The sequence below is a fragment of the Patagioenas fasciata genome, chromosome 8 (assembly GCF_037038585.1).
Source record: "Patagioenas fasciata isolate bPatFas1 chromosome 8, bPatFas1.hap1, whole genome shotgun sequence".
NCBI classification, from domain to species: domain Eukaryota; kingdom Metazoa; phylum Chordata; class Aves; order Columbiformes; family Columbidae; genus Patagioenas; species Patagioenas fasciata.
The window spans coordinates 30885476-30908817 of record NC_092527.1 but is presented as its reverse complement, the minus strand read 5'-3'; the positions used below and the strand labels follow the sequence as shown (position 1 = coordinate 30908817).

The window sequence follows — 23342 nt, the reverse complement described above, 5'->3', positions numbered from 1 at the left end:
GCACAGGTGTGAGCTACAGCCATTACTAACCCATATATACCTATTGCTGTTTCCAGGTTCCTACCCTGGTAGTCTTAACACTGTCAGAAAAGCCAAAAAACTTTAAGAAAAACTTCCTGTTACCATGTTGCAGAGAGAGTTTTTCTCTGTCTCAGTGCTTCAGGCTTTGTTTGTACCTGGAGCCACAGTCATTGCCTCTCCTAATAGCCCAGTGACCAACATCCTCACCCAGACTGTCAAACAAGCTCCAGACAAGGGCTGTCTCTTACCCATCACTCGCGTGTCCAGCTCTTTGTCCATCAGCTCCTCGGGGTCTGTGAACTCACTCAGAGTGATTTTGGGGGCATTTTCACTTTGGCTGACAGAGCCAATCATTTCCTGCTCCTTGTCATGCTGAACTTGGGCATAGATGTTAATCCAAGGGATTTTCCTGTGTAGGACAGGAAAACGAGAGGTTATATTTTGTAACACTGGGATCCTTGGCATGTCATTGATTAATCAGGCCAATTAAACCGAGACCAATCCCACAAATACAGCACTGGCAGTGATGGAAAGTATCAACCACAGCGATGTTTGGCTCTGAACGTGTCATTAGCATTCACTGATTCCAACACCAGCCTAAAGCTCAAACCCCAGGCCACTGCCTTCCTATCCCATGCCCAAAGGCACATCTAGCTGTAAATCTAAATGTTCTGGTCCTGCCCTTTCATATGAGAAGTTGAGCTCACTGACACTGTGCACTCAGAGAACACCAATCAACTAAGCACAATCAGCTGCAATTGCCAACTCGCTCAGTATTTATTGCATGATCAGTGGTGCATTGGAAACCAAAAGTAAAAATCAATTTGAGCACTACTGTCAACGGAGAAAAAAAAAAATGCTAGGCTTGTTTCTGTTGACTGGTCCAGACCGACTCAGTAGGAATTGCCACATCAGAAAGAGTTATAAGGAATTGGTCCTGCCTCAGAGTACAGAAGGGACTTGTACCTCATGACATCCACCCAAAGTCTGTTTGTTTACCGTTTCACTGCAACAACATTTTGCCATGCTACAAGTCATGAAGGTTTGCAGGGACTGATTTTTTCCCTTGCTGCTCAAGAAGCCAAGAAAGTGGATGGATTATTTCTTCTTCCTTCTTCAAAGAGAATTTGACTGCTAGAAAGATATCCTTGAAAATCAATTAGTAAGACAGAGAGTTAGATAGTAAACTCTGGAGGAATACAAGTTTAAAAAGAGTGAACTGAAAGGTAATGTTAAGCATCGTGGGGGTTGCTATGCTTATCTGTGTGTAGTTGCCTCTTGGAAGGTGGCTGACTGTTTTTTTTTAATGCCATTAAAATGACACTGTGCCGTGCAGTCCACACTGCTGAAATAAGAAAAATTCAGAGAATTTTTTTCAGTTCCTTAAAAATCACAGGAGAGAGCAAGAAGATGTGTTCAAAAGAGGCTACCTAAAATGTCATCTCTTTATGCTAACCTGTCTGCTGTTGGATATGTCAAAGATTGAAAGCAGTGGAAATTGCCTCAACTCTTATGAATTCAATAGCTCTGTGCTGATCTTACTCCAGTGAAGTTCTGGCCACAAACAACTGCTGTTCCCTGGATTTGGCATTCTGTTCTTAACCAGCAGGAAGTCAGGACATATTTGAGCTGTTTAGCAGCAGTGAACAAACCTCATGATCTTCTTCTTTTCTCCTACCCTCTCTTCAGAACCTTCAGACTTGCCTTACAGATCACAAGAAGACATGAGCACTGCACAGGGAATGGGCACATTGGATGAGAGAGTACAAATGTATTCCTATAGGATTTAAGTGCCCAGAATATGTCTGGAGGTGTGTAAAGATGTGGACATGAGAATATGCCTGGAGATATTAAAAGACTTAGTTTTGCTTCCAAACAATGCAGTGGTAGAGAAGTGATAGTCTTCTGAGCTTTGATAGAAAAGGTGAGAAAAGCTCTTCAGAGTTGTGAGGCAGAGAGCCTCCAGGTACTTCAGAGAGTCAGGTAAAAAAGAAACTGAGATGGCTAAACGTATGTGCATCCATCTATCTATCCATACCTAATCCTGCTGTGCCTTCCAGCACAGACACAGGTGGCCACAACATCCCACCACACATCTCTGAGCAAACGTGTCCCAAGACACATGTGCACCAATTGCCCATTGCCCCACTATTACTCACCGCCCATACATGCATAGTATTAACCTGCTATATGCTCAGTCTCCCAGAAAATAAACAATCTTTTTACAGATTATTTCTCTAATTTTCCCACTTCTTTCCTTTTCCACCTGGACCTCCTCAACAAGCATGTCTTTGGCAGCAGTGTTTAACATGCCTGCTGAGTCTATAACTTGATGGACTCAACATGTCTGTTTGCAAACGAGCAAAGCACTGTTTCTATAAATTTGTGGAATTAAAAATTCATGCAGTCCCATGCTCTCCCCAGAGCATTTTCCTGTAAGTTGCAGTTCTGTATTCAGGTTGGGATCACCGTTAATCAGAAAAGTACATATTGCTAATGGACCTCTGCATCACTGAGAGCCAGAGAAAAGCTTTTGTTTTCACCTCTTTTCTCCATTAAGAATTTTTGCATGCTCTCACTTCTGACCCATTGAGTCAGAGATTTTAGACAGAGCTGAAAAGTTGCTTTCTGTTCTGAAAAATCAAACTTAGGACACTCTGGGCATCTCAATCCTAAGCTTTGTCAGTTTGACCTGCATTTGTCCTCTTTGGGACAGAACAGATAAGAGGGGACAGCAAGTTGATGAGCTCTGGGCTAAGCAAAACCGATGCTTTAACTATTTTCCCCCTCACTCTGGATTTGTAATACATTGCATTTTCAGGCAGATTTTAACATGGTGGGGTCTTCCCAGCCCTGGAGCACAGCACAAGGCTGATTGCTGCTATGCTTAAGGCTCAGGGTGCTTAAGTAGTACAAGAGCAAGTTTTATGAGCTGTAGTAGCATAACATGACCTGGAGACTGCCAAAGCAAAGTGGATTACCAAACTGCTCACAGCTCTCTGACAGCCAGAATATACAGATTTTGGTAAAGTCAAGACTCAGCTTATGCCTCAAATACGTGTTGCCACTGGACAGGATCTAGGCACATAGATCATTTAACACGGTAAGTACTGAATGCAAAGTTCCTCCTAAGGAGCTCCATCTGCCTAAAATATATTCTCTTAAGGCAGCTCTTCAGCAAACAGACCGTTCTTCTCCCTTATTTTCTTTCATAGCTTGTAGCAGCAAAGTGTCATGGGCCAGCACAGGTCCTGCCTGCTGCCTGGAATCAAAAGGTTTATATTAACATCTGGCAAAGAAAATCTCAGCACAGATTCCCAAAGGCATTTTGATGCTAAACACAAAATTTTCTGGCTTTGAGTCTTCCATCCCTAACATAATCACAGCTGTTCCTCTGCAAGACTAAACTATTCACTTTGCAGGATATAAATGAGATACTGCTACACAAAGGCAGTTGGCCAGGTAAATATCGATGGTATGAAGACATCCATCGTGTGATTTTTGACTAAGTCTGCATTGTGTAGCTCAATATACAGCGAGCACACAGGGTTCCCATTCCTGGTGTGTTTCAAACAGATCTGTTGAAGCAGGTCACAGCTTGATTTCTGAGCTCATGATGAGCTTTCAGAGCACTGAGTTTGTGGTGGAAGGGGAAGAACTGTACTGGTCTAAGCCTTAGGCCAGCATAACCCGGTTTACATCTGCAATCCACGTACTGCTCTGCCTAGATTCCCTGTAAATCACCCCGTGTGTCCTCCTCCCATACCCTAAAGTTTCTCAACGTACCTCTTGAATTTGTAGATTAAAAAAACAGCCAAGCCTACAAACACCACAGACAGCAACATCAGCATTGCCGAACTGCTGTGACCCGTGCTGGAATCAACAAGGGGTGCTGCAGGAGGAAAGGCAGAGCATTACTATTGAAAGATATTATTACAAAACCCATAACTACCAGAGGCTGGAGCTCAACTCTGTCTCTGCCACACCTGCTTTATCACCACTGCATGCTGCATTCTGGTTTTGGCAGGACTAGTCAGTAGGAAACAAATTGACTCTCTTGTCCTTGGAATGCCAACCTCCTTTTCAAGACAGTGCACTCTAACATCTGCTAGTGAAAAGACACACTGAGCCATGCTAGCTGAATGGGTGATCACTCCTGTGTTAACATGCTGGACTATTTATTCTCAGGCTTTTCCAAGGACTGGGGTAGAAATGAAATTTGTGAAGTGTGGCTTAATGCATGTCTGTTTCCCTTTGGATGAGCTACTTCAGAGCATCCATGAACAGCATGACTCTCATCTTCAAAGGACATATGTCTGTCTCACATGTGACAGGGATCTGGTCTTGTGAAAAGCCTCAAGGTTTGTCCTTGTATTACACTTCACAGACATTTAATTGAGTCAATTTTCATAATGTGGAAGAGTCCAAAGCAATAATCCTGGACCCAAGCACGCACTGCATTATAACATTTTGGAGATTTGATCCATCTATCCTTGACATTTTTGGGTGGGCTAAATAAAGTTTATTACTATACCTTGTTTATGCAGCTATTCCCACAGCTCATCGGAGCAGACCGTCTGAACAGCCTGAGCACTGTGCTGAGAATCCAGAGTCTGATGAGAAGGCTCTAATGATGTGCAAATGATTATAAGTAGCAGCTGAATGTTTTTAACATTTGATTTTGGTTTTTCACTGCTCTCTATTCCTCTTCTATCACCAAGAAGAGAGGGACAAAGTCTACAAATAGAACCATTTTTGGTTCCATTGCTGAATTTTCACACCTAAGAGTCTGGTCTGGCCGGTATTCTGGTTCTAGTGCTTCTACGGACTCTTTTATGTAACAGAGCTGACTGTTTTTTCACCTGAGTCAAACACTATGGAAATGGACATGAAACAAATACAGCACCCCCACAAGGAGGAGGTTGTGAGAAGAGCTGAGCACTGTAAGCTAAATCCATACCTTGCAGTGTCTTACTAGAACAAACCCAGGTGCTGAACCTGAAGACTGCAGATGTTTGGATATCATTCCCAGTTTTGCAACTTAATTAATTCCAGCCTACACCTATTGACATCTGACTCTCATCCCCAAACAACAGTCAGAGAGTGAAGGCAAAAAGGCACTACCTATAGGATAGGTCACAAGCCTTGGTTTATCCCAGCACTTAGCTTTGTGAGACTTTCATGTAAATAGAAGCTGATCTGTGTTATCATGGGACATGAATCCTAATCTTTTGGAGAGGCTGTGAGCAATGTCACATGCACAAGATCCCACATTTCAGATAGTTGCAAGGACAGTCATAAAAAGCAATAGCCAAAATAAACCTATCATCTCCTCTGTAGTCATCACTACTGTCTCAGCAGTAGCTGAGAGCTTCACACTAGGCTGACCAAAATTCTCAGCAGTACCTGAGAGCTTCACACTAGGGTGGTTTAAAGCCAAAGGGGTGATGAAGCTTGAAGTGACTATTCATTATTCTGTGTGAAAATGGAGATAGGTAGCATTGAAATTTAAATAAGTTCTAATTTGTAGAAGTCAGTATTCAGGCATGTATTCCCTGTAAGAGGCCTGAATCTTCTTTTCATGAGTACTTTGCCCCTATAAAGCTTCTCGGCTAGTCATAACATTAACAAGCCCTTTGCAATAAGGATTTGATCCAATATCCGTGAGAGTTAGTAATACACCCAACTGAATTCCACAGGTACCCAATGAGAGCTTAATAGAACGCCATTCACCTGAATTTTAAAAACACTTGAAAAACATCAATGCACTAGTCAATTCAGCCATAGGGAACTCTTAAAAGGTACTTTAAATACTTGTACAAACTAGTGCATAATGATGCCACTGGTGGATTTTGGCACTCCCTGCTTCCACCACAGACAATGTCTCAATGTGATCAGTCCTACATATCCCAGTAGCACATACCAAACTGTGAGTGCTCTGATGCAGACCAGTTCTCCTGGAGTTGTCTGAAGCCTCAGGAGAACCAGAGCTACGCGTTTGACTGCACACTCACCTAATGTTAACTGAGTAACATACACAATGACTTCAACACCAGGCTTCAGTTCAAACTGGACCAGGTTCTGGTTGAGAGCATTAAAAAGGATTTCTACCACCTGATGAAATAATAAGAGAGACAGTAGTTACAATACAGAAAACAGCAAGCTCTGGAGAACATTCAAGAACGCAGGGCAAGAAGGGAAGTGAGAGATTGAGGAAGTGGAGATGGAACTGAGTGCTACTGCATGCAAGTCTCCCAACAGATGCTTTGAGACTCACAGGGCGTGTTAATTAACATAACCTCTCATGGGAAGCAAACCGAGAAAGTCAGCAAATTCTTATTCTTTTTTGGGGAGATGGAGGAGGGAAAAGAACTAAGGATCTTTTCACACTCCCCAATGTCCTGTAAGTTTGATGTAATGCACTTGGAAATCACTGACATACTGGTCTTTCATTGGCGAATGATAGAAATTAGGTAGTCCAGCCTGTAACACATTGATTCAGGACAATCCTAGTCATGTAGCTCCTATTTAAATAGGCTGTTGGGGATGAGACAATCCAGTTTTGAAGATAATTGGCAAACTTGCTGTATTTCTCCTTAATTTAGAAGAGAAGCATTGTACTGGATTTTACTCAAGGCTCAGCAACCCAGCTATGTGTTCTTTGGTTGCCTCAGAGCACATATTTGGCATGTCACACTGGAGCCTGAGTTTGTTAATGCCTAGTCTGCCTAGAGTGAGTAGTTCTTATGGTCTATCCATACCTACTGAGTAGTTCTGATGGTCTGCTCTCCAGAGCAAAGTTCCTCAAGCAGAAGCCAACAACAGGTGCCAAAGTACAACTGAGTAGACCATCAAATAAAATCAGAACCCTAGACTTCAGCCCTCATGGTCAGCTAGTCAGAAACCTTATCTGACATGTCTGTATAATCCTGATATATGACATAGTTTCACAACAGCTTATTTGGAGGGAATTCTCATATGGGTAGATCCTACTGAACAGGATGCACATCACTCCAAGAAGATCCCTCCAGAAAGCCTTCCAAACTTTCCCACCACAATACATCTCTTCTGCACACTCACCATCATAAATCTAAGAAGCCAGCTTTGCTAGGTTGCTCGAACAAATGTACTACTCCGAGGAGACTGACTTTGCTCAGTGGGTGACAAGAGCTTCCACAGAATTCAGCAGTCCTCTGAATTATTTAATGTTTGATCACAGAAGAGTTACTTCTCCAAGAGTAACTTGGAGATGAGGTCACACATAGGTTGCATGCAGTAAAAATGCTGCACACATTAGCTAGAGCTAAGCAGCCTTTCCAGCAGTACTTCACTCCTTCGCCTTTATGGACCTGATTTAATCACTTGGTAATTCTACCATGAAAGCTTCAGCAGACTAGTGCTGTTGTTCCTAGCTCTTCCCTTGCCTGCATATCACTGTTGCTATTCATCATGGTAATTACCTATTTATCTAAATGGATGGATATTGTAACTTCCAAATATAGTTTGCACACGCCATTCGCTGCTGCAGAAAAAAAAAAAAAAGAGGTCTTGTTCCAATGATATACAAGCTGAAGAGCTTGATTTATTTTTAGTAAACCTCAATATATTATCTTGCTGCTTTGGTCTCTGGCTATTAGCATTCCTCCAGGGAGCAGAGGGAGTACATATTCAAGGTTCCTTTGGCCATAACTACTGTAATAAGGACACACCACTGATCTAGGAAGAACCACTGCTGGTAGACTGTGACATATCACAGAGAGGTACTAGAAAAGCCTGTTTTTCCTCTGAAAATCATTTTCTTTAATGCCATAAACCATACTGTCATGGTCCCAGATGCATCCAGTTTCATCACACTTATTTTAAGTTATTTCCAAAGCCGCAACAGGTTAAGGAGGCCATCAATAAATGGCATGACAGGAATGAATGTTTCATGAATCCTTCTTTCCTTACTTGCTCCAGATCAGCCTCACTTCTTTTCCTCCTCTCTGTTATGTTTTTATGGGGCAGTATGAAGAGTTCAGCAGAAGTAGGCAGCCCAGGAAATACAGCTACCAGGATCTGTTCATCAGGGATACCAGTCACCTAAAAGAAAACAGAGGAGGTCTCCAGCTGCTGTTCTGTTACTGATGTTTCCATTCAGTACAGTGTTCCCATCAAATAGTTATTTGTCAGTTCCACTGTAGGTGTTGTGGTCCTAATGAGCTGTTCTGCCCATTTGGTGGGTCAGAAAGAGAGGTTCTTTCTAGAGGTAATTTCTAGAAGTACATGTAGGCTTGACAACACCCATGGACCCAAAGATCTCAACCCAAAGCCCAAACCCACTATGTCTCCAGATCTGAATTTTTCATATAGTCCTTCTAGCTACAAAAGAATGATCCAAAGTAAGATCCAGAGAGCCTAGCTCAGTGTGACTACTGGTAAGTGTGCAACTGACAGGGACATATGAAGAAATTGCCTGCAATCACCTTCTAATATCAGCTTAGGTGGACCCACATTTACCATACATTAATAACTTAATGTCGCCAGTGGAAGACTTTTTACTACTGAGGCTGATCAGGAGGGCTGTGCCACGAACTGCTCGGTTTGCTGAACCAAGAGCCAGTTCCACACCTTCAGCATAACCTGCCCACCGAGGCTACTCCCTGGTCCCACCCCACCTCAAGCTCCTTGGCCTCATTCCTGAACTGAGGTATGTCAATGGGTCAGCCCATTCCTGGTGATCCATGCCATAAATGTAGCTCACAGGCTGCAACCAAATAGTCACAAAAGGATATACAAACAAGCACTTATACATGATTTCTACTGTTCGCTGCAATCATTCATAGTTGCAACCTAATTTTTTTTTTTTTCTGTGAATGGGACTCTATAGCAAAAAGGAACAACAGTTCAAACAAATGAACCTTGTGTTTTCTCAGGATGGGAAAGCAATTATAGAATCATTTTGGTTGGAAAAGACCTTTAAGATCATTGAGTCCAACTGTTAATCTAACACTGCCAAATCCACCTCTAAACCATGTCCCTATGAACCTCATCTATATGTTTTTTAAACCCCTCCAGGGGATGGTGACTCCACCACAGCCTTGGGCAGCCTGTTCCAATGCCCAATAAATATTGCCAGGAAGAAATTTTTCTGAATATCCAGTCTAAACCTTTCCTGGCACAACTTGAGGCCATTTCCTCTTGCCCTCGTTTTCTTCACACAAAAACCCCGTAACACTGTATGTCTAGAGTGCAAGGTTAGAAGTTTCTCCTCTGTGCACAAAAATGAGCTTTATTTGAATATAAAAGGTGAAAATCTGTTCTTAAGAAGCATGTGCTGACAACCAAAGTGAGTGCCGCTTATTCTGGGCAGTCTGTGTCCCTCCCTCCCTGCCATGGTTATGGTGTGCAGGTTGAGCTCCTCTGGTCAGTGATGCCGGCTCTCCATAACCCTACATGCTCAAGGAAACTCTTATTAACTGTGAATATTGAGTGGGCTGCAGATGAGAAATCCTGAGTAGGAATGTAGTTTAAAATAATCAGCCTCCATTTCTAACAGCAGCTGTAGCTGAAGAAAAAAACAAACCAACAAACAAAGCCCAAGAAACAACAGGCAAGATTTTCGGCAGAATGTTGAAAACACGAAAGCTTGCCTAAATCCATCTCCTGATTTCACATAAAACCAAAGTCCTTAGCTATTTGATATCATAAATTTTTCTGTCCCCTTTCCTGCAAGAACATGAGTGCTAGTTAATGTATTCTAATTAATCCCAAAGGAAGATTCAGCATCTTCGACCCACAGAAGTCTCTCTTTGTCCTGTATTTTAAAGGTAAGTCTATTTTCTCTCTGAATCCTCGTTTGTTGCCCCAGTTGGAAAGGGAGTAGAGATTTATAACATTGACTGGTTGCTACACTTGGCTGCATTAGAAGGCTGAGTATCAGGAAGAGGTAAAAATATTTTTCTCATGCATCCAACATAGTACATTGTCTGTCTTCTGGGATGAAGTGGATCAGCTGTATAACAGCACACAGTAACACTACCCAAATGTTTGAATAAGAAAACAGTAGGTTCTCTAATATCAATTTGGCAAAATAAGAATAATAATGATACTATTACAATGTAGAATTTGTAAAGTCCTCAGGGATATTAAAAGCTAAAAAGGACCACAGAAACATTAATAAAAGTAATTATAATATTTCCACAAAATTCCCAATATAGTTTACCTTTGTAAAAAGATCCAGCATATTAAGAAGCTTTTTATATATTTAGAATTATAGCTTCATTACTGCTGTTCTTTCTCATTCCTTTACGCTTGCATGTTGGAAAAGTGCATGTATTTAGAGCCTAGTTGATGTCAGTACAGACAAGAAAACAGATGCTCACCTGTGCAAGAGCTCTCCTGATGACTTTGCCAATGTCTTGTCTCCACTCAGGGATGTCAGGGTTATGGTAGTCCAAGTTGGGAGAAAATGACAGGAGCTGAGACTGGAAATACTCTGGAATAGAAAAACAGTATTTATGAGAAGATTAAATGAGCAGTGTTCGGAGTACATCCATGGGTGCAGAAGACAACGGGAAGACCATAATTAAATTATCTTAGAGGGAAAAGGCTGAAGGAAGAAAAAACACTGGCAAACACTAAGCAGGACAGAAAGCCTGCAAAGGAAGAATTCTTACAAAGGTTCTCACAAAGGACGTTTTGCCCTAATGCCAAGTTGTGGCTTTTCCGAGAAGAAATGGAAGTAAAAATGAGAGAGGTGGGAGGATGCTTTCCTTTCATGATGCCTCTGGGCTTTGTAACTTTGCCACTCGACTTCATTAGATTCTGCTTACAAGGAAGTTGACCAGTAAATAAGGCAGTATCTGGCTGAAATTTGGAAAGTCTGTGCAATTGCATGCATTGTGGTTTGCAGAGCAAACACTTATTGTAAGTAATGTTTTCAAAAGCAGGTATTATCTGTTTGCTCTCCTGGAGGGAAGCCATGAGCGGTTAGTACCCCCAACAAATCAAAACCCAGTGGTGCTAATGACTGGCTAATCAAGCAATGGCTATTAATGAAACACTTTAAAATTACCTCCTAATTGATTGCAGGAAGGAGGAAGAACCTCCTAGACTTCAAGTACAGAACAATTTAAATTTTTCTCCAATTCCAGCTCTCCCCTCTGGTGTCACCAGGGACCAAGCCTGGAATCCTTATGACAACTCTGCACAATGGATTTGGGCCAGTGGAAGGCACAGATTCAGGATGGCAAGCACACTGAGACGTAAGTTCCCAGAGTAGAAGACTCTCCTTTCTGTTTTTGGAGATGTGCTGTGCGTCATCTTGAAGCACCTGATCTCCAGATACTTCAAATAAGCACCATTAATCATTTGTAAGAAGGTACCTGTTTTAGATTAAGATAAACCAGCAAGACTATAAATGAGGAAATCTACAGAATAGCAGGGATGTGCCAGCACAGCGTTTATGTTGCATCTTTTGCAAGATCTGATCTTTCTAGATGATGCAGTATATTTTCAAACAAAACAAGCCATCAAAGACAGCAGGGAAACTCAAGTTCTGAAGGCTTAACCCAGAGTGTTATATATAAAACCTTTGACTTTTGAACCCTCAGTACCATGTCCAGTTTATTTTTTGAGTAAATTTTGGTGTGTTAATCACAATGCAAGAAAAACCTAAATAAATCTTCTCCACTGCTAACACCAGAAAGCCGTGCTTCCTTGTCTAGAGCCATAACAACTTAGGACACAGATTAGGATACAAATTTAGCAAAGCACATGTTTACTAAAGGTATCACTCAGACTTGAACCAACCACCAGACTGAGGATCTGGAAGGACTCCTTCCTTAGACCGGGACAGTCTGCAGCATGGCGCTGCATAGAACTATTTGGACATTGCAACTGGATCAGTTTGTGATAAATCCCAAAGGTTTGAATTTTTTAAATAGAATGGCAACATTTCTTACAAAGTGTTTAAAAACAGTGAGGAGCATTCTGTGGGACCTACCAAGACCTTTACTTCACAACTACAAAGATCATCTGTGTGATCCCCTCTCAGATATGCTTGATTCAGGTTTATTCCAGAAACTAGTGGAAAGATGCAAGCTTCCCAGAAGTAATTACTGCATTTTGCAGTGCTCAAGATGATCAAGTAGAGGGTTACTCATATTTGCTAATAGCTAGTTTGGGTATTGCTAAATCATATTAACAAATTATAAAAATCCATTGCATTTCACAGCCAGGCAATCAATAAATATCTATTTAGCTGGTTGTTAAATCTGAGCATACAGTTTTCCAGGCACCAGCAGGACATTTATTTATATTTAATTACTGAAACAAGAAACACATAGTTCAGTCACGCAGTATACCTTCAGTTATTTAAAGCCTGTATCTCAATAAAACTTGCTATCCAAAGAAAAGTTTGCCCTCAAATGCTGGAGCTCATAACTGGGTGAAGAAAATTAAGACTAGCCCAGGGTGGAAATTATTCTCTGGAGAGATTTCAAAAGTCCTGGCCAAAACTGCCGAGAGTGCCCTTCCACTCAGCCTTTATTAAGCCCCAAACTGAGTGAGGTCTGTGGTCTGTCAAAGGGTGCTTTTTGGAGCCCATGATAGACAGATATGGCAAGAACATACCAAACATGTCCCAAAGGGAAGTCCAGTGGACACACTCAGACCTCCAGCTGCAGCATGGAGGCTGGGCAGAGATACCAACAACAGAGTCATTTCTGTACCCCGTTTCCCAGATCCCTTTTGTTTATCCAGTCACTGTATAGAGAGAAATAGGAGCTGTAATCAGGCCACCCCTGACTCTTTCCACAGCTAGGAAGGAGGGGGAAAGCAGTCTGGCTACAGCCAGTGTTTTTTCTTTCAGGAGTTCCCAGTCAGAGTGTACAGACAGACCACCAGGCAGAGGAGACATCAGCCACTATACTACAGCGCTGAGCTTATGAAGTTGGGTAGCTGCTCCATCCAATTCACTTCTGTATTGTGTGATCACAAAGCATCTGAGCTACTTTGTTGGCAGCTTGTCTTCAGAGGTTCCTCCAGGCATTAGGGAGTTCAGAGAGTTCATTTTGGTTTAGCAGTGATTGACTGTTCTTCACCTATAGATACCCCTGAGAGATTTGGATGTAAAAGGCTGAGAGTACCATGCACTGCAATCTCCTTGGTGTCCTGGATGAGGCTGTTGCCCGCAGAAACCTGCACAGTGACAGTGTTCATCCCCTCCACAGTGAAGACGTACGAGATGCTGCTCTCCAGTGTGATGAGGGGCTGCAACAGGTAAACACAGATGGTGATGTCAAAAACAGTATGAGATCAACTCAGGATCACAACATACACAGGATTAATCCACCAGGCCATGACACACTTCCTTCCTAATACAGAAATGGCACTCCAAGCTTGCATATCTTGCTTAGGCCTAAATGTGGCCCAAACACTACCCAGTGGAAACTGTCCCATTGGCAAAGGTTTCTCTCACTTCAGTAAATGCTTCCTGAAACATTCTTCCAGTGAACTGCAACCTGTTATACTGTGAACACCTCAGTAGAGCACGGTCAGCAATTGCAGAGTTGGTGCTGCAGAATGCAGTGTTGCACACACACAGACACGCACACTCAGCACAGCTGCTACCTCATCTGTACAAAACGTGATCCAGCTCAAAGCAGCATTTGAACATAAACCAACGATGCAGATGCTTCTTCAAACAATCCAAGCTGTTCAGATTCAGAACTGACCCTTGCTCTTATGAGCACAAATCTATCTAACTCAGAACAACTCTCCTCAGGATAGATCAAGTGCACCAGCATTGCCCTGTCCACGTTTTGAGCCTGTAAGGTAGCTCCAACCTTAAGCTGGCAAACCATGCTAACAAGGCCAAATGCATGGCATAATACCTTCTGACACTGCTGTCTGAATGTGGCTGAATGCTTTCCAGAGTAAGGTTGACCTGCATTTAGCCAGCTCAGGTCCCTGGCAGAGGAGGCGGGCTTTATCTGCACCTTCTCAAACAAAAATGTCCTTGATAGCACTACAGCTCTTGTATTTGCACAGGAAACTCTCACACTGATAAACATCTAGACAAGAAAAGTGCACCATGTTTGGGAAGGGAGATTTGCATATTGAAAATCAAAGGTCTAGTCTTAGTGGTGCCATTGATCTCACAACTGGTCTATAGACAAATCTCTTGGTTTAGATTAAACCATTAAAATGGAAATAGTGATACTAGCGTCCATTACAAAAGCACTTAGAGGTCTAGGAGAACAGATAAAACCATTGTACCTTTGCTATCGTCCCTTTACCACATTGCCAGTTTGTTTCCAGAGGAAAACCCCTAAACATGCACCATCCAGCTCTCACACTTCATGCCATCAGACCACCAGTTTGCCTGAATTTCACAGCAGTGGCCATATATGCCATGTGCATAGACAAAATTTCCACTGGCATAGACCAGGCTGGCAAACATACTACCCCCACTGCAGAATGACACATTCCCTTGATTCCCTCATCCATAAGCTGAAAAAGCAGTAGAAAAAATAAAAGTCTTGATCATAGGGGACTCAGATCAACTCAGCAAGGGTGTCAGCTTGTGCTAGTCCTGGAGGCCTAGCTAACATATACTTAGATAGACACATACTGCACAAGTAGAATAGGCCTATATCAAACTGCAGTGGTATTAGCAGTCTTCCTGGACATTACAGGTTGTGATTTTGCAAAACAGCAGATAAGAGGAACCAATCTGGCCTTTAAAACTTCAGTTCTTTCTTTTGTATGTGTATATGGTGGACATTCCATTATCATGGATGATTTCACCTCCATCATGGAATTTTAATATTAAGCCAGTTCCTTAATTTTAATTCAAGCACCAAGACCTGGAAACTAAATTAAATCAAGTAGTTTAAGGTTCATTTGCTCAAACCTATTAGACAGCTGGACACATTCATTAAACTGGACCTGTGTTAATCCAAGCAAATTGGCCTTTGGGTATACTTCAAAAATCAGCACAGTAGAAATGTCGTACAATGGTTCCAGCAGGGTGGGAAGGGCAGGAGAAGAACCCCAGCTGATCATTTGAGTCTAAGACAGCACCCTTCTGTACAGTAGCACAGAATGTATGTTAGTGAGACTGCACAGTGACATGACACATCTGGTTCTGCCTGGGTTGCCCACAGGCTGAACAGAAAAAGAAGCTGCAATCCCTCAGCATGGAAGCACAATATATCACCTAACAATACCAGTTACTATGTACAATATTACACATCTCATCTTGTAATTCACACACAAATCAGTGTCCCTATTTTCCACCTGTACTAGAAGCATCACCGTTTGCCCATGAATGAGCACAGAGAAGGATCTGACGTGTGTTAAACATGCCAGAAGGAATTTTGATGTGATGCAGATTGTTGTCCTGAAAAAAAAAAAAAAAAGGTGGCTGCTGCTGTTACATCTGTATCCTTTGCAATACTTCTGTCAGAGCTGAAGTACATTTCATGAGGTAGTTGGAGATAAAGCTTTGCCTTTGATTTGGCCACAGGTAGAGTGGCACCATCTTCACTAATCTACACCTCAACAGATTTCAAAATGTACAGTCACTCCAGGGTATCACCAGGATCAGCTGCTCCATGTATAGCTACATTCAAAGCATCCATCCCAAAGACATCCACATCTGCTTGTACTCTGTTGCCTCTGGGTCTGAAACAGATTACTTTCTATTAAAAAAATATAAAAAATAAATCTTTCTTTAAGGCCCTATTCACAACCAACTTCTATATTAAAGACAAAAGCAGTGGTTGGAAAACTCTGACACCTAGATGGCTTAAGCAGATGGTCCAGGTACCAGTACCTAAATGTCTCATGTACTTCAGTGGTTGTCCATGTGTCAGCAGAGCCAAAACTATCAGAACTGTAATGTGATCTTGCATCCCCCTATTGCAGTGGAGTATAATCTATGTGGAATTCTCTGGTACTTATCATGGACTCAATGTGTGTATGTGGGTGGCTGCCACAGCTCAGCCAGGGCACAGCAACCTGCCGAGTTATAGTTAGTGGTTTATATTCCTGAGCTCCTCTGGTGCCTGGATTATCTTTCCACAAAAAGAGGTGAGTTCTTACACTGAGCTTCCTAACGTGAGGTAAAATCCCAGTAGACACAGCATTTACTGTTGGGTTCTTTTTTTTCTCCTGCTCCTGTTTGTAGCTAGGGTAAGAGGTTAAAATGCAAGAAGCTTTGTCAAAGAGAAAATAAAATACTGGTGTATCCACCATTTTTTATCTGAAGTTCCATATTTCATGTAAAATCCTCATGTTTTTTCTATTGTGATCTCACCTCAGTGCCCATCTTCAATTGCAACTCAATAATGTAGACAATGATGTGATTTAAATTGCTTTTGTAAATAACAGCAGATACTACACTGCAAAATTACTGTCTGTACATTTCACAATGTAATAATGGAGGGCATTCCCTATGTGTCAGCTGTCTCGTTCTTTAAGCCTGTAATAAAAACCGTAGCTAATAAGCAATCCTGCTCTTTCCATTTGAAAGCATGGCCTCAACTTGTAGTTTCACTTAAATCTAATTATTGATAAAAAGTTCTTTATAATAATTTTTGGCTCATAATTTGAAAATTCACTACAAACAAGTCTCACGTCTCTCTCCAATACACCCAAGACTTTGAACAATAGTCACAGATGGACACAAACAATTCATTGAGAGTCTCGCTTGAAATTCTAGATAGAACTGGTTATTTGAACACCAACAGCTTTAAAATATTGTGTTGGAATCCAGCATTATATACTGCATACTGGTACATAATGGAAACTCCCATGGTTATTTGAACACCAGCAGTTTTTAAACGCTATGTTGAAAGCCAGTATTATCCCATATATAGTGGGATATATATATTCAGTTAAGTTGCAAGTGAACACTGGTAATAACAGTGGTCTTCAAAGCTCAGTAGGGCTGATAACCAGATCTAAAAAAGTAATGACTCCCAAGAACAACATGAGACAAGAGGAAATAAACTCACAAAAGTTGAAGTTCAGATAATGACAAACCCTTTTTAGATGTTAAAAATCTAAAACATAAACCAAGCAAAACCAAGAAGTTTTTATTAGGGTTGGGAGAGTTCCCTGTTTGGTGCAACAAGCTAAGGAAGTAGAAAGGAACCAAAGGGTAATTGTACCTTGGTGTTGTTGCCAAACCACCAGAAGTAGGTGAGTGTGCCTGCCTGGCTGGGCCAAACTACTGCAGTAATGTTGACATCCTTATTTCTGATGGCGACAAAGGGGACACTGAGATGGACGTGCTCCACTGGACCTGAGGGATGAGAGAGTCCATTATTAGAGGCTTTGAGTTAAATCCTCCCTGTGTAGTTGTGAACAGCAAGGATATTTCCTTCAAATAAATATGTCAGTAGTGAGAGTCTGTTGTAGCAATGCATGAGAATTTTAGCAGTCAGTAAGCAAAAGAAAAAGATACCAGATTAACAAACATAAATGCATACATTGTTTTTTTTTCTCACTCTTCATTCTAGAGGAGCCAGAAATACATGTTTTGCACAGTGCTAATTTCAGACAGAGTCAGCAATGTGTTTAAAAGTATTGTTTAAATGCAGTTTAAGGGAGAACAATGAACTGGATTTGCACTGGATGCAGCAAACTGCTATTGAAAGCTTGAGGGATAGGGCACAGAGAGAAAAAAAGGTGTTTTCTTGATAATATATCCACTGAGCTACCCAGCTTTGTCGGAAAATCATTTTAGCCAAGATGATTTAAATCTGATTATATATGAAGCATTTATGATTTGATTAAATACACCCTGACAGTTTTCTAGGTCTCCAAAAGAAAGATTAATGATTTTGGAAATCCCTGGTATCTTTTTGACTTGGGCCTGACCTTGAGAAGTCTGTAGGGAGTCATTTACCACTAGCAAAAAAGTCAGGAACTACTTGAAAGATGTGTGCATTGGTACATCAAAGCATTTAACTGTCAGAAGATCATGTTTCTGAAAGAGTTAAAAAATAACAAAACTATCAATGCACAGTTGTGTCTGACAGATGTCCAGAGTTAGTCCAGTGCATGAAGTCCAGAATTAAAAAGCCACTTCCTCTCTAGAAAAAGAAAAAAGAAATTGCAGAAAATACTAAGGTTTCACTTGATAGTTTGTTTTAAGCTTTTACCATCTCTATTGTTTTGCTCCTTGTTTGATTTTTTTGGTTTTACTGGTACTGAATTTCAGCTGATAACTGCTGCACATTAGACTGTGTTACGGAGTCTTTCTAGATGGTATCTTAGAAAACAAAGCAAGCAGATAGACTAGCACTGTGAGAAGGAAAGCATGAAATAAGGAGTAAGATTTAATTCTTTTTCTAATAAGACATTAATTCTGGGAAGTAGGAAATTCACTGATTTTAACTGAGACGATCTTCTTGTGTTACCTCTCAGCTCATCAAGCATGAAATGGGGACATTAATCACTTCTCCACCTACTTGGACTACGAGGATTTTTGGAGAGCAAGAGCTGTTCTTTTACCACCAGAACACAGAGCTCTGAGCACAATGGGACACTATTCTTGGCTATGGCTCCTTAAAACTTATTCTTTTTTGTTCTCCTTTTCCCAAGGGGTCTCTACCAGCAAATCACTCCTGATGTCTGCCCATAGCAAGTACTCTGGATTCACGAGAATAGGAGGTTCCCTCAAATATTTTCTGACAGTGCATGAAAGAGGAAAAACACTAATATCTTCACTTCCTTTAAATGAAGAGGTGAGCAGCTTGACCAGAGATTCCAGAAAGGTGAAAGACTGACAGACCACTGATAAAGCTGCAGGATAGAAAACTACTGTTGCTTGAGGTTAAGGAGCTTGTTTGCCTTTCCGCACCTCTCAGCACAGGATTCCAGCAGCAGCCACATTGTATGATAAGGGTAATTTCTATAGCAGCCGTTTTCATCTGTACATTTCAGTTTCAGGGGCAAACCTCCCATATTGACTAGCAGATCCAATTATATTAAAAGTCTAATACTGAAGTATCATCTTTTTCAGTGTTAGCATGAAGGTAAATGTTTGCAAAATATTTCCCTAGAGAAAATGATAAGAAGTTGGCCACGTAAGAATGCTATAAAAGACAAAGGAGAGATCTGAGAGGCTGAGGAAGAAGAGGGGAGAGTAGCACAACCAGGCCAAGCACCTGCCCCTTGCATTCTGCTCTAAAATCCTCATCAGGAAAAAGCAGTTCCTATGAGAAAAATCAGATAATCCATACAAAGCTGGTTGTTATTACCAGGTAACCATCACTTTTTTCAGCTAATGGCCTAAGGTGAAGGAAAAAACTGTTAATGCTCTAATAACAGGTTGTTAAATGCAGCCATGATTGACTTTGAGGGAATTATGAGCATAATAAAATCTTCAAGGAACATTTATTCCTTCACACAGGGAGCCTGAAATTAAGAAAAAAGTTCTTGAGTTTTGGAAATTTCTGACATGCTTTCTCCCAGCAGAAGAAATGGCTAGAAGACATTCTGAGAGGCTAAGGGGGAAGACAGACATGGCTGTGGACACCACTGAGGGCAAAACTGATGAGGTCCATCTGAATACAGACGGAGCTCTCTGCCCAGGAGATCTAGTAGTCTGAGAGCAGGACAAAGAACTGGCATCTTCCTCATCTCATCCCGCATTCCACACCCTCTGCTCTCTCTTGTGGCTTTGAGAAAGCCAGCTGGGGGCTCAGCATTTCAGTCTGCCCATGTGTCAAATGGAGAGAAACTGCACTGATGTACCAAACAGGAAGGAAAGGTCAGGGATGCGCGTCGAACACATGAAACATGAAAAGTAGCGCATTAGCCCTCAGTGCCTTCATATCCCAGGAAGTACACACAGCATAATGCTTTTATTTATTAAGCACTGTAAATTCCCAAATCCTGAATAACTGACTCAAAATTTAGTAGATTAATCTAAACTCTTGGTATTAGGAGCATATTGAAAATACACATTTGGATTTTTTTTTTTTCACATGCTGTTTTGTCTCTGACCCTTTCAGAAAGCCTCAGAAACATTCTCAAACTTTTCTCTGTGAGGACTGCAGATACACTTGTGTTAAAAGAAACTATCCTTCCTCTTCATTCAATGAAGCTTACTTACAAGACAGAAGAGAGTCTGAAAGTCTGCACCCCCCAGCACAGGATTCCAGCAGCAGCCACACTGTATAATAGGGGTAATTTATATAGCAGCCATTTTCATCTGTACATTTCAGCTTCAGGGTCAAACCTCCCATATTGACTAGCAGATCCAACTATATTAAAAGTCTAATACTGAAGTATCATCTTTTTCAGTGTTAGCATGAGGGTAAAGAACACGAGCTGCATATGTAGGTGGGTCTGCGTGTATTTTTAGGCCCAACTGGAGTTGTAGGGATTTTCAGTGAGGTCAGGTTTTCATTCAAGAAATCCAGCAGCTGGAAGTACTTACAGACCACATGCAGGAAGAGGACAGCGGTGTCAGAGCCCAGGCTGTTCTCTGCATACGCCGTCACCTGAAAGATGCCAGCGCTCTTGTACACATGCCGGATGCCGTTCTCAACAGGGCTGAAATTAGCATAGGATACTGCAATGCCATCTCCAAAATCAAGTTGAATGTTTGTCCTCTGAAGATCACCCTGCAACATAGAAGGTTGGATTACGAATCTGATAAGAATGATTTATCTTGCCCTCCATCCCACTTCTCAGTTCCATTTTATTAGCATGGACACAGACTCGTAACTTTACCAAAAAAGCCTATCTTTGTTCTGTCACTCCCCAAAGGGGCCAGACTCAAGTGAACACCAGATAATCACATACTAGCAATGCTTAGAATAGCCAAGCATTTATAGCTGTAAACAGATATTTCCTGATCTTGGGTTTAGAGATTTTGGATGGGCATAATGCCAAACATGCATATATCAAGGGAACCATATTTGAGTCATCTAATTCAATGCATGGCTGAGGTTTGTGTGTCACTGAAGTGGCCAGGGCTTTGCACAGCCTTTTGCTGAATGGGCGGTGTCCAACAAGTGCCTTCACCAGAGGCAGTGAGATGGGGGCACCACATTGATGGATGGCTAGATGCTAACTGGAGAGCAGTTACCACATGGGCACAGGAGCATCAGGAATGCTACAGGAACAGGACAATGGTTGAAGTAGCTCTCCAATATGTTCCAAGGAAACAGAACCTAGTCACTGAGATGCTGTAAGTCTAGTCTAAGTTAGTTTCCAGGTGTCCTGTATAGTCAGTGGAAAAGAAAGAAAGACAGCAAGAGACCAACACATCCCATCCTAAGATAACTGAGACAGGTGACATGAATCATCTTCTGCAAATATCCATCCGTGTACCCTGATGACAGAGAAGCTAGATGACTAGTTTCACCTAGACATGTAACTTCAGGATGGCTGAATTTATACAGCTTGAGTCCCACACTGAGGACTGACAGTTTTAGTCTAATGTCAGTCAACACAGAAATAGGGCCTGGATACACAGGAGAATTAAGTAGATGATGAGAAAATTCCTTCTAGGATTACTGTCAATGACAGCTATTAAATGAAGGAGGGAACAATAGACAAGAGTTTCCAGCACTGCAGGTATTGTCTAGAGGCAGCAGCTGCACTGTTTTAATTTAAATCATGCTTTAAACCACTGTAGTTGAACTGTAGGAGTGTCTGTTACTTCAGCTTCTTGGAACCTTACTTTATACTCATCCCCAGCTGACTAAAAGTAGCGCAAAACAAGGCTAATTGAAACAGCTAAAGCCCACTGCAGTGATTTCACTGAACTGAAATAAAACTGCACTTCAGATTAAATATCTGTAGTTTTCTGCCTATATATAAGATGTGTTGGCCCAAGTAATTTCCTTTCCTGAAAGGTGTCCACTGTATTCACTGTTGGTGAAGATAATGTGACCTTTTGGAGATGCTCCTAGCCCAAAACTGAAACCAATCCCTAGATGTACTGAGGATAAGAGTGATATTCTGAAGTAACAGGAAAAAAGATCCTGCTCCTGAATTTAACTTTTTGGGTTTTTTTTTAACAGATAATTCAGAAATATTTCTTGGCCATCTCATAAACCCCATTATTGCTGTAAATGCACAGTCAGGATCAAAGCTGATGTGTGCTTCTAGTACTGATCTAAGGAATGGAAGTAACCATGTAACTCACAGCCAGTTCTGAGATATCTCCAGTCTCTTCTCAGACAGCTCAGACCCTGTGGGGTCCTGCAGCCCCTGGGCTCACTGACAAAGAGCACTGAACTCAGAGATATCACTAAGGCCTCTGGGCCAGGTATTGCACAAAACAAGCTGTGACTTCCTAGAAAATCTGCGCAGATCAGACAAAGGGAAAAGATTGCCTGGGACAACACACCCACGACAGTCCTTACAAGTTTTAGAGCTGATAGCACCAGCTTTCCCATGAGCAGTGATTCTCATGTTGATCCGTGTGAGGCAAAACACACGACTCACAGACTAAATTCTGGCTATGCACCTCATATCTGAAAGAGGTTTTTCATATGGTCTGAACACATTCATATGTAGGACAGATCCATTTTGGCTCATGACTTCTTATCGCCCTGGGACAGTCAGGATAAAGCCAGAATATTGGCTGGATTGTGGAAAAAGAGGTCCTTAAACCAGGATTAAATAGCTCACGGGCTGTTCTGACCCAAATGATCAGCAACTGAGATCAAAGGTGCACAACAAAGGTTCCTGCAGAGATAGAAACACCCATGAAAGGGCAAGCAGTCCCAGTCGTTCCTCCCACGGACCCCAAACACACAGGACCTGCTGTTCTACTGGCAGTTGCCATCAGCCTGTGTAAGCAGCGATGGCAGCACTGACACAGGCAGGACGCTGTGTTCTGCTGCTGGTCCCAGTCCAGAAAATGCACCTGATCTTGTCCTTTGGATGGAAACCTGGGAGCACAGACAAGAAGCCAGACTACACTGAAGCAGGTCCCCGCAGGACCACAGCATGCCCCTCAGACTTCATCTTCCTCATAGGCTACACCTGCATTAACGAATTGGTATGTAGGAATGGTATTTTTCAGGTGTCAATTTGTCTTGAGTATATACTTGGAGTCTTCGGGTACACGCTCATATTAGCAGGGTTATTACATGTAGTTTTTGGAATATAGATATTTGGTTATATGGTTAGAAAAAATACAGTATAAACCAAAAAGTAAACATAGATGACTAGAGTGGTAGTGACAATAAATCACATCTATAATATTGAGCAGCCAATAACATCCTTTTGACCGGGAGTTCTTTAAGTCACTAAAAAATTCTCTAGCGGGGGTAAAATTACACTTTTGGGATATGCAG

The 23342-nt window shown here is 41.7% G+C and overlaps 1 protein-coding gene across 1 annotated transcript in view; it reads right to left on the bottom strand.

Annotated features, from left to right (window-relative positions):
- The window catches only part of SORCS3 (sortilin related VPS10 domain containing receptor 3), a 293201-nt gene that overhangs the window by 4786 nt on the left and 265073 nt on the right, over positions 1 to 23342 (bottom strand). The window contains exons 19-26 of the mRNA XM_065843270.2: positions 20465 to 20651; positions 17184 to 17317; positions 13152 to 13275; positions 10386 to 10498; positions 7972 to 8103; positions 6036 to 6135; positions 3808 to 3913; positions 270 to 430 (exon numbers count right to left, since the gene is read on the bottom strand). Of these exons, the coding sequence (XP_065699342.1) occupies positions 270 to 430; positions 3808 to 3913; positions 6036 to 6135; positions 7972 to 8103; positions 10386 to 10498; positions 13152 to 13275; positions 17184 to 17317; positions 20465 to 20651 (1057 nt within the window). The remainder of the gene's footprint in view (positions 1 to 269; positions 431 to 3807; positions 3914 to 6035; positions 6136 to 7971; positions 8104 to 10385; positions 10499 to 13151; positions 13276 to 17183; positions 17318 to 20464; positions 20652 to 23342) is intronic.